Source organism: Primulina huaijiensis, chromosome 18 (genome assembly GCF_012295235.1).
Source record: "Primulina huaijiensis isolate GDHJ02 chromosome 18, ASM1229523v2, whole genome shotgun sequence".
NCBI lineage: Eukaryota > Viridiplantae > Streptophyta > Magnoliopsida > Lamiales > Gesneriaceae > Primulina > Primulina huaijiensis.
The window spans coordinates 19,095,446-19,105,220 of NC_133323.1; the positions used below are offsets into that span (position 1 = coordinate 19,095,446).

The window sequence follows — 9,775 nt, forward strand, 5'->3', positions numbered from 1 at the left end:
TAAAGAGAAATAAAATTTTAACATAATACCACTCAAATAAATATATATAGTAAAAAACATATATAAATAAAATAATATGTAATACTCAGTTAAAAAATTTTATACGTAAAATTGTAATATATAACAAATGATAATAAACTATCAATATAATTCATATTTATTATAAGGATTATATATTGATTAAATTTTTTTTAAAGATTATATCATAAATTTAGTTTAAAATTTAGAAAAAAAAGAAGAATGTGTATTAATGTCCAAATATATTTAAGATGTACAATGAATCACAAAAATTGACTAAGAAACCTAAATAAATAATTTTTTTACATAAAATTTAAAAAATAAAAAAATAATGTAAATTAATGTCCAAATCTATCTAAGATGGACAATGAATCACAAAAAAATCCTTAAAAAGACATATTAATTTAATTTGTTAACTTAAATGAACAAGGAAATGTAAAATAATAATTTTTTTGGCATAAAATTTAGAAAATAAAGAGGACTGTGTATTAATATCTAAATTCATTTAAGATAGACAATGAATTTAAAAAAAAAAACCCTTAAGATAACCAAATAATTTAATTGACCAACTTAAATAAACAAGGACATATAAGGAAATTCACAATTGAAGTGGTATATTTATATGTATGTTAGAATGTTCATTGATGTATCTAGAAAGTAGAAAATAGAATATCTTCATTTTAATCTTTAACTATCCCTGTTATTAGCTATAATGATATCTGAAAATATAATTTTATCTAATTTATTTTTCTATATCTGGCGTCAAGTGCCAGGCTCTGCTATATTTGTTCATTCTTAGTCATGGCTGGATACCCACCTTCCAGATCTGTTGCCTTTCAAACTATTATACTCTACAAATACCGTCTCATAAATTAAAAAAATTATCTCCACTGGTCCCAATCAGTTGAAATGGTGAATTGAGAGAAGGAATACCATGGCTTTTCACTTGCATGGCAAAATTACTGTTGAAGAAGAACCAAATTTTTTATTTTACAAATCAATGGTGTTGGTTCAGTTAACCAATTCAACGGAGGAAAAAATTAGTGCAAATTTTATGGCTGCACTACCCCCAAGCAAATGCGAATTGCATCAGGGAAGAAAATATGAGACTTGGGGTAACTTGGCCTAGCTAGAATGGATGTCGAACAATTATTTCATGCTCACACAAAGCCGTTGCGGGAACTTTGATACTTTAAAAATTGGTTGAAAAAGACAACATATATGATTTCCTATCCGAGCTTAATAAAGAATTTGACACGGTATGGGAACATCTACTTGCTACTGACACATGTTAAAACATTAAATATTTTTTTTAATGGCAGCAAAAAGGATGCAGACATGATTATGGGCAGGATAACTATACAGTGCCACACAAAAAAATTTTCTTCTCCCTCGTCATGGAAAACATTTTTTTAAACCAAATTCAGAAAAAAGAGCTGTAATCTTTGTAAATACTGATAACCTCTCAAACCTAATTACCACTCAACAATGACTTTTAGAGGCATTGTGGGACTTGTAACACCAGCTTTTGTTGCAATCATAACGCTGAGATGAAATAAAAAGCATCGAGACAGATTAGCCAGGAATGATATCAAAAATAGCTCACTTGTCTTCGATGGTTGCCTTGCGGCTAATTCTATCACTTGTCAGATGAGTAGATGACGAATATCCAATTAGGAAAAAATTGTAAGTATCTCCAACAATCCAACCATTAACGTAAAATGGAGCACAGGAAATGTTCCATGCAGTTTCACGAATCACCACACTAAACAATAGTAGCCTAATAAAACTCGATCAAACAGAAATCTAAAACGGAGCACAGGAAATGTTCCATGCAGTTTCACAAATCACCGCACAAACAATAGTAGCCAAATAAACCTCGATCGAAGTCTATAAAACCAAGTTCGGGCCGTACATTTCAATTAAATTAGAATAGCTTGGTATAGGAATAACGATCTAGAGGTAATTCCTAATTCAAAATCTAGTCTATTTAACCCAAGTGCATGTTAATTGTTATAACTGCAGGATGCAGCACAATTTCTTTACTTCTTGATGAAGTATTTACAAGAATCATAGCTATCATCCTGTCTATTCATGGTCCAGACCCATATACACAAGACTACATCCTATCCACTACCACAACCCGGTGGCTGGCAAAAGTCGATGGCAACAGTCAAACTCTGTGCATCCATTAGCACCACTCACAGCTTTAAACCTAACCACCATGAACACTATCTCACTCCCAAACTTCAGACTTCACCACCTTTCAAGAATTACACTTATTTAAATAATCACCCCCCTGTGTCATCCTCCATTTTGAATATCTAGAAACTTCCACCACACACTTCATATCCCTGACCCAGTTAAATCTAAGACTAGAAATTTAAGAAAATGAAAAATGCATGGACACACACAATGAGACTAGAAATAGATCGTGATTAGTCAATAGGATAAAATACTTACAAAGTGTTTGCACACATCACATTTAGGCAGATAAGACTCCTTGTAACAAGCTTTATGATATGGGTTGCTCCCAGACATGGAAAACTGCGTTGGAGATTTACAAATGAGATTAATTAATTTTACGTGTAAAAAGGATAAAGGAAAACAAAGAGTAACTTTTTAATTCTGAATTGCATTTATTCAGTTAACTTCATTATTTATAATGTGAGCTACACCATTTTTTGCCCCTCTTAAAAGAGCAAAATTTTCAATTGCACATGGACTACAGGTAATCTTCAGCTTGTCAATTGTAATTTGAAGGTTTTGATATGTGAAGGCAATACTAGGAGTAGAGTTCCCTTTTGCAGAAGAGTCACTGCTGGTGGTAGAGGAAGAACTACCACTGGTGGATGAAAGAACCCACCATAGCGGCTTTATAATTCATTCTCGAACCCTACTGATACCATGTAAGTTGACAAGAAAGGAAAGAAACTGGAATAATTTTATTATTCTCTACTTTACTGCATACAATTCGACGTAACTTAAAAGAGAAGAGATGGAACTAAGGAAAGCACATATAGTCTCATATATGGTGGGATTCACGCAATCAATCCCTTATATCACAGGATTCTTACAAGTTTATTATTCTAATTTACCAACAATTATACTATCACGTAGAGAAAAAATGCATCAAATTTGGAGCTACTATGACATAAAAACCAAATCCCTTATATCACAGGATTCTTACAAGTTTATTGATGAATGTGGTGGCCATAATTAATCCATAAGAGATCCAATCCTGTTCTTTTAAAACTTAAGCTTCAATCTGTTTTATCAAGTGGATGCAAAAACTATACATCCCCAGCCACTGTAGAAATCAGAAGTTATACCTCAGTTTTGGAATTTCCTCATGGAATTTTTATCGACCTCCGGGTGTATGTAATTGCATATTTAGAGCAGTCTCAAAATTAGCTTCAGTTCTTTGGCTTGTTAATCACTTCAAACCTAGAATTTCTAAAACAGAAAATGAAACTACAACATACAAATAAAATTTATATGGTTTATAAATTTGTAGCAAGTTCAAGCGTGTGTAATATTTGGAATCTGGTTCACTACAATCGCAAAATCACTCTCTTAGTCACAGTGTAAATCATAAATAGTGCCTTTTATTACAAACTACAGTCATTTGGCTAAAGTATTGTTACAATTAAATTTTGTTCGGTTTTAATGTTCTAGTACATACCATGAAACTTCTTACAAAGTTTTTAATATTTTGTCCACAATATTTGCTAAAATAGATAGCTATCCGCTGGGATTATACTTGGTTGAGTTCAGCTAAACTAAATATATTATTTCTTTAATCAAATAAAAGCATAAAATAAGCATTGACATATTACATAATTTTTTCCCTGAAATGATAAATAGTAGCAGTGAAAATTATTTGTTTTCAATCTGGAAAGGAGCCGCTGCCATTAAAATATTCTTGGCTATCAGATTAATTAACTACTAGAGAATATCATTAAACTGACAAGGCTGGATATCAAATTTTTATTCGGACAGGTCTTCGTCAAAGTAAATTTTGATTCGGACAGGTCTTCGTCAAACTAAAATCTGCTCTTACCTGCAAAATGACCACACCTTGAATATTGCCTTCTAGTATTATCATTATTTCTTAGAAAGAATAAAAAAGCAAGGCCTTGGAACTCTACCTCATCTTGCTATCATCCACACAACATTTTAAATATACAGAAACAATTCATCATCTGCTGGAGAGTTGAAATTGGTAAATTCGTACCAAAATCATTTATTGACAACAAGGTGCCAGCAAACATCCAACGTGAGTCAGTACCAAAAGTTCAAAATCATCACGTGAAATTATTTATGCATGAAGTTCAGGTTGCAAAAGCATATAGCTTACATTACAATCTCTTGAATACTGATACCATGTAAAGAAATAAAGGATAAGCTACCAGAACAAGTTACAAGTACTTTGATCGCCAAGGTTTTACTGTACCTCATAATCATATATTGGTTGGTTGCAACCATGGCATCTGAAACATTCTGGGTGCCACATCGCACTCAAACGACTCAAAAATCTCCCATAGCCAATCTCTGTGTTACAACCAGCACAATTCCTACAATAGAAAACAAACGAAAAAAATTATGCATTGGATTTTGAACAAGTGAAATTATCACGAATATCCAACAAATAAAGGTTAACATCCACCTCTAGGGTCCCTCAAATAAGCAATTCTCTCTACCGTCATAAGAAAGTGTTGTGCATATACCTGATTGAAGTCATCTTTAACAACATTTATGTACTATTCACCAGCATAAGCCTAAGTAGAGAAAAATTCTTGAATGCTAACCATGTACATACAGAGGTAATATGTGGCAAGATGTTTGGCGAGTTATTTAAAAGGCTCAAGAAAACAACATTTGACAATAAAATAGGCTTGCATATCAAATAAACCATGGCCCTCAAATTGGATTTATTCCTATACAGGGTTTCAGACTTCGGTCTAGATATAAATTATTAAATGAATAGGACAGCATATCAAAAAATGGCCAACTCGAAGCAATTCAACGAATACAAGCTCTGAAGTCTGAACTGCAATGTCAACAACCTATGTACCTGAAGCTACTGGAATACGGGAAAAATAAAGGTTGATAAATATTTTCATTTCCATATCCATTTCTCGCATCACTGTCACTTCTAGTCTGTCGCTGCTGTGGAGACTCAACATTCAAGCTCTCTTGAAGAGCCCCGGCAAGTTGTTCACCTTCTTCCAATTGTGGTTCACTATCTATGCCACATTAGATATAAAAAATATAACTTTAAGTTCATAGGTATATGCAACCTAACAAAATATATATTAGAGAAAAAAGTACTTAGATAGCACATAGAAAAGTAAAGAAAGGTACTTTCTGACCACATGCATTGGGTTCGAAGTTAGAAAAATCTGGAGTTTCGATATCCCGTTAATCATTGTCTTTGCCAAGTAAGCAAGAGATCCCATAAAACCAATTTCTACAGTGACGCTATGGGTGGCGTCTGGGTACGGGACCTCAATACCCAACCCAATCGGGTAGGCCCATTTCAAAAGAATCCATGCTTAGGTAATATGCGAGCTCGCATTGAATATGCCGGGTTAGCGATCAGGTATGAAAAATCCTACTTGATACCCACCCGTATGCAATTAAAATTAATATATCAGTATGTTGGTTTTCAAATCAATTTATTCAATATTAAATGGACATTTCACACAATAAAGAATCTAACCTGATGTGTTTGAGATTTGAGCCATAATATTTTTTCCATAATTTCATGAGTTGTTCCCTAAAATAGTTTGATTTTATTTTATTTCTTGACACTTTCAAATATATTACAATTCAATATGATAAATTAATTAATTCAAATATCTAAACTACAAAATCCCAATCTTTAACGAAGATCAAAGCCTAGTAATCACTCTCTTCATTTTTACACATATTTTTTTGAAATGTTATTTTTTAATATCAGCTAAAGTATATCACTGCGTGAAGATCCTTGTTGCAGTGCAATTTATAATGATATATCCCATTCATATCACAATTCATGGTAAATATATTATCAGCACAACAGAGATGTAACCAAACTTTAGAAAAAAAATTACCTCTTGTAGTTCATAAATTAAATCATATTGTAATCACATATTCAACATTTCTAATAAACACAAAAGTTTTCTAATAATCGATGTTGCAGTATTATTTCCTCTACATACAATCATTTTTAATAATTAGAAATTACTAGGTGCTACATACTCTAATGGCTAGAAATAATTAGTATTTGGTTTTTGTAAGTGAAATATTTCCGCAAATGAAACATTAACTTATGTAAACCACGATACTTGAGAAAGGGAGAAAACCTCATACTCAGGTGGTTGTAGAAAATGTGATTGTACAAAAGGGTAAGCTGATCCCACTGGAGTAATAATATGTCGCATCATACAAGTACGAAATTTACATTTGAAAAAACCATACATAACAATCCAATAAAAGCTGAAAAAAGAATTGCTCCATCTAAGTTTCTTTGCGGGATCATCGCATATCAAAAGGCTCTTCATAAAGCTATAGTTCAAAAATTACCAATTTATCACACAATTAAACTGCTGTAGAACTCACCAATACAAGTTTTCTTTTTTTCTTCTTCTGAAAGAGAGAGAGCAATAGCATGGTCAATGTCTTCAATTTCCGACCATGAATCCTGTATCAAGATTCACAAAGAAAAAGTTTTCTCATTAAATAAACTGCCAAAAATAAAGAAATTGAACAAAATAAATAAAAATCCATTAGCATCAACAGTACCACAAGCGGCCAGGAAGCACAATTAACATATTTTATTTTGAAAGTTGTAACTCTACTTCAATATCCGACCATAATATGACATAGAGGCAGAAACACTAAAGAACACAATTTATCTTACAAAAGAGGTAGAGGGGTGATTCTCCAGCGTATCTGTTCCATATCTCCAATCATACCGCCCCTCGGAAACTTTATGGTTTGATCCCTTGAAAATTTTACTAAGCCAACCCATTAGAAGAGCTGCAGTGGTCGCATGGTCAATGAACCTTTTCAGAGTAGAGCAGAGAATGTTCTTTGTTTAAGCAAAATTATCATTGGACTATGAAAACTGTCCAGATTACACACACTTCAGTTATTGTTGATGCAGGATCACCCGGTCATAGACTCTTCTGCATTTAAATGGATAAAAAAGACTATATTTAGAGGTTTCCCCGATGAATTAAAAGAGTATTTGATTCCTCCTAGAAGACTCTTAAAAGGTAGAAGAATCAAAATCAGAATAAGACAAGTTAACCAGCAAAAAGAAGAAAAACAAATCAGATTTATTTCTTATGTAAGCAAATAAATAACATAAGAGCAGGTGAAATGGAGTTCTCACGTGCCATTTTCTCTTGCCAACATGAGCTCATGTCCTGTTTTCTTTGTCATCATTTTAAAAAGATCAAAATTCCAATTTAAACCTAAGGAAGGATAGGATTTGGTAATGCACCATATTATCTCCAAAGAATATGCAATTATACTGCACACCATAAACAAAAGGCCAACTGCATGATCAATTCCAGAAACCAACATTTCATTTCTGAAAGTTAAAGCTAAAAAATAACAATAATAAACAACAATAGGAGCAGCCTGTATCTACCAACAAATAATTCTTAGAAAACCTAAATTATTCAAATAATCAAACAGAAGAGAACTGCAAGCCAAAGTGAATAAGAAAACCTGCAAATGAATGATTGCTACAGCTTGATGTTGAACATTGAAAGATGCCATGCATTTGTCTTACCTTCTTAACATATACTCCAGAATCCGAGTGGTGGTGGCACCCAAAGGCTCCAGATCAAAGAAATGAACCCAAATCACCAAAAGGGAAATAACCCAAAACGAGTTTCCAAAACGTTTCAATCCAAAAACGAATCGTTAAAGAAAAAGCAAAATCTTTTCAATATTTAACTAGCTTAATGACCCCAAGCCTTTATGCTCTCAACTCCCTCCATCACGAAAAAAAAAATCTTAGATAAGAAAAGAGGAAATGTTGATTGTGATGATGAATGACAAGAATCACTAATGCAGAATTAACCCATTAAGCAAAATAAAAAGCTCGAATAAAATGATGGCTGCCACAGATCACCAATGTTTGATAAACCCACCAAGAATTTCCTTTAAAAATCTCAAAATTTTAACACCGAAAAGGTTGAGTAGATCACGAGTGACTGTTCAACAAACCCAACAAGAAACTAAAGAAAATTCAAATTGAATTTGAAAATTAAAAAAAAAGGTGAATAAGATTACCGAATGCCCCTAATCCCATGTGCTCAAAAAACACACCAAGAATTAAAAATAAATAAAATATCCTGAAAATTTTTCATTTCGTACGGATATGAAGAGATTTTCTGTCAGAGACAAAGATTTTGACGCTAAAACAAAATTAAATTAAAACCCACTAGATTTTGACTCAGAAACATCGAATCCAATTTGGTTCCATGGGTGGTCTAATGGCAATAGGTAAAGTTCTGTGTCACTTTGGCCCTCGAAATAAAATAACAAACACAAACGAGAAAATCATTTAAAAATATATTCAAATAATCGCATTGATAATTTTCAAAAATTATTCTCTTAAACTAAAAGAAAATTTGCATGAAATAGTCCTTTTCATTGTTACAAAATTATCTATTAAGCTTTGAATTTTATTTTTACAGTTTCCTTTGGTATTTGGTTTTTACTTTTTATTAATCTATTCCTTCCATATATAGAAAAATATTCATAAATTAATATTCGATAAATTTATAACTTTTTTATGGCATTTTTTTCTCACAAAAACTCCTGTGAGACGGTCTTACGGATCAATTTTGTAAAACTGATATTCTATATGGGTCATGCACGAAAAATTATGACTTTTTATATCAAATTTATTAATTTTTATTGTAAATATGGACAGGAGTGATCCGTCTCACGAATAAAGATCCATGAGACCGTCTTATGAAACACCTACTCTTTTTTTTGTCCGATTTTGACCAATGTATTAAATAAATAATTTTTAAAAATTAATAAGATAAAAAAAAATTAAAGACTATTGTATAAAAGTATGATCTCGTCAGTATCATAAATTAATAAATCTCTAAAATCATATACATAACTAGGAAAATTTAGTAAATTGTGATTCTAGTTGCTTATTTTTTAATGATATTAAATAATATTGTATATACGCTGAATTTTATTTGATTAGTCAATAAAATGAATATTATTTAATTATAAAAGCATTTTTTTTTTTAACATTAGAGGTCAATCGGTAGAGGTGTGGATTATCCATGTGTCAAACAAGGTGGTCAGCATTGAGAAATATTGTTTTACGAGATTTTCCTCAAATGGTCTTATTAGAGGATTTCACTATTATTATCATAGGACTCTTCGATTTTAAAAATTATAGGGTCTTTGTTCAAAATAGGATATTCATTTAGTATTCATTTTTTTTGAAATAATCATGACATAAAGTATTAAGCCAAGTCTGAAATAGTTACAAAAAGAAATTAAAGTATGAGAGGGAGATACATTTTCCAACTGACCAGGCCTGGAAACAACTTCCTTAGACAAAGCGTAGGTAGCCGGATTCGTTGATCTATACACAAAAACGAGCTGACACGAAGAGAAATCTCTACTATGAAATTTTCAATCTTCAATAATAATGGCTAGTTTAGAAGAATCTGATTGTGTATTGTATTGTTCAGTGCCTCGATGACCACAAGAGCATCGAATT

At 31.9% G+C, this 9,775-nt stretch overlaps 1 protein-coding gene across 6 annotated transcripts in view; it reads right to left on the reverse strand.

The window, feature by feature from the left end:
- LOC140963788 (protein DA1-like) overlaps window positions 1–8,537 on the reverse strand; it is a 20,125-nt gene extending 11,588 nt beyond the window's left edge. For 4 of the 6 annotated variants that reach the window (XR_012172754.1, XR_012172753.1, XR_012172752.1 and 1 more), the window contains exons 1-6: window positions 7,808–8,537; window positions 6,926–7,193; window positions 6,625–6,706; window positions 5,096–5,267; window positions 4,475–4,595; window positions 2,482–2,565 (exon numbers count right to left, since the gene is read on the reverse strand). Coding sequence is in view for 2 of the 6 variants with exons in the window: in XM_073423185.1 (XP_073279286.1) it covers window positions 2,482–2,565; window positions 4,475–4,595; window positions 5,096–5,267; window positions 6,625–6,706; window positions 6,926–7,036 (570 nt within the window). In the remaining 4 variants the exon portion in view is untranslated. The remainder of the gene's footprint in view (window positions 1–2,481; window positions 2,566–4,474; window positions 4,596–5,095; window positions 5,268–6,624; window positions 6,707–6,925; window positions 7,194–7,807) is intronic. The other 2 variants (XM_073423185.1, XM_073423184.1) reach the window with 2 other exon arrangements.
- Window positions 8,538–9,775: the final 1,238 nt, after the last annotated feature.